The sequence below is a fragment of the Myotis brandtii genome, unplaced genomic scaffold (genome assembly GCF_000412655.1).
Source record: "Myotis brandtii unplaced genomic scaffold, ASM41265v1 scaffold868, whole genome shotgun sequence".
NCBI lineage: Eukaryota > Metazoa > Chordata > Mammalia > Chiroptera > Vespertilionidae > Myotis > Myotis brandtii.
Window position 1 is genome coordinate 858,258 of NW_005371540.1, and position 1,893 is coordinate 860,150.

General features: G+C 58.0%; 1 protein-coding gene across 1 annotated transcript in view; it reads left to right on the plus strand.

Moving 5' to 3' along the window:
- Window positions 1–856: 856 nt before the first annotated feature.
- Window positions 857–1,893, plus strand: part of HTR5A (5-hydroxytryptamine (serotonin) receptor 5A, G protein-coupled) — an 8,264-nt gene continuing 7,227 nt past the window's right edge. Inside the window, exon 1 of the mRNA XM_005884856.2 lies at window positions 857–1,885. Within this exon, the coding sequence (XP_005884918.1) occupies window positions 1,643–1,885 (243 nt within the window). The 5' untranslated portion in view covers window positions 857–1,642. The remainder of the gene's footprint in view (window positions 1,886–1,893) is intronic.

Below are 1,893 nucleotides of genomic sequence, written 5' to 3' on the forward strand. Positions count from 1 at the left end.
TATATATTTTAAAAGACATGTGTCTCCTTTTTAAAGTAGCTTAAAGGCCACCCAACTGTCAATGTACAGAGTTCATGACACCCACTGTATGCACTTAAAATATGCGTAATGCCACTTTATTTTCTTGGTGTCATCTTTTTCCTCATCCCCACTTGTGTGATCTTGCACATCACATGTCTATTTGTGCAGTGCCTGAAGTCGTAACTCTGGGCAGGAGCTTTCAGTATTTCCTCAGCTACTGTGGATGTGTATGTATGTGAGCATGCCTGGGAAAGAACTAAATGCCCCCCCCCTTTAGGTGAGATGGCGCTTTTCAGACAACCTGTGACCGATGTTCCCTTCCCTGGAAGTGAGCTTGGCAGAGCCCACTGGAGTCTGGCAGGTTCTCTGCGATGCTGGAAAGTGGACTAAAGGTGCTGGCTCCACCGCAGCCTCTCCAGGAACAGCAGTAACTGATATCTTGCCTTTTCCCCTTAAAGGGAAACCGCCTTTGAAGAGAAGCACTGGGTGGGGCAGGGGTGTAAGAGGGAGGCAACTGAAATCTCTGGAGAAAAAAGCCAGTGATATTATCTTAGACCCTAAACTGGGACACCTGCACTAAGGACAAGCGCCTGCACAAAGCTGGGGACCCCCTTGGGTATCCAGACCACCCCTGGGAGATGTGGGCAGGGGGCGGCTTGGGGAACATTTCAAGGAAAGTTCGTTGGGCCTGGCCAGCGTGGCTCAGTGGTTGAGCGTGGACCTATGAACCAAGAGGTCACGGTTTGATGCCCTGTCAGGGCACATGCTCAGGTTGAGGGCTCCCCAGTGTGGGCGTGCAAGAGACAGCCAATCAATGATTCTCTCCCATCATTGATGTTTCTATTTCCCTCTCCCTTCCTCTCTGAAATCAATACAAATTATATATATAAAGGAAAGTTCATTGATACACTTGCTCCCTCAGGAACTTATTTCAGGGAAAAGCGACAGAACCGTGGACAGCACCAAATGAGACAAAGCGCTAGGTGCGGAGAGGCGGCAGCACCGCGGACAGCGACAGCACTGCAGCTGGGTGAGAGGTGGGGAGGGGCGACTTTATCAGCTGACTCTGACGTAGCCTGGGTCCCCTGTCTGATAAAGCTGGTCCGGGTGGGCACGCTGGGATTCCCTCCCCGGAGCTGCAGCCCCAGACCGGGTGGGGCAGGGCAGCGGAGGCAGGTCCCCGAAAGCACCAGGTCCCGGCTTGGCTTCCCGCATGCAATCGAGGCTGCCGCCTGCCGCCTGGAGCGAGGGGCGGGCACGCGGGCAGAGCGCCTGGGAGTCCTGTTCTGACGCACCACCCTTTTCGCCCAGCTTCTTCCCGGCTTGGGAGATGCTCGGCTACGGGTGACCAGACTGCTGTCTCCGCCAAGGCGGGGAGCCCCAGGCGGGCGGTGGCAGCTGAGGCGGGCCTGGCTGAGACACGGCTCCCGGGCCCCGCTTCCCTAGCCTCAGAGGGGCTCAGACCTGCCTCTGCGTGTAGCGCAGCGCCTCCTCTCCTCCACGCCATCTCCCACAGATGCTCACGGGCAGCAGGTCCCAGCAGCCCTGCCACTGCCCACTGACCACTTATGTCCTCTTGAAAGCCCTCGGCACGCACCCTGGGCCGGGCTTCTGACCCAAGATGGATTTGCCTGGGAACCTAACGACCAACCTCAGCCTGGGCACAGAAGACCCGCGCCCCCGCCCGCTCCGCCTCTCGGTGCTCGGCGCCTTTGTGCTGACCTTGCTCGGCTGTCTGGTGGCAGCGACCTTCGCCTGGAACGCGCTGGTACTGGCGACAATTGCGCATGTGCGCACCTTCCACCGCGCTCCGTACAACCTGGTGGTGTCCATGGCCGTCTCGGACGTGCTGGTGGCCACGCTGGTCCTGCC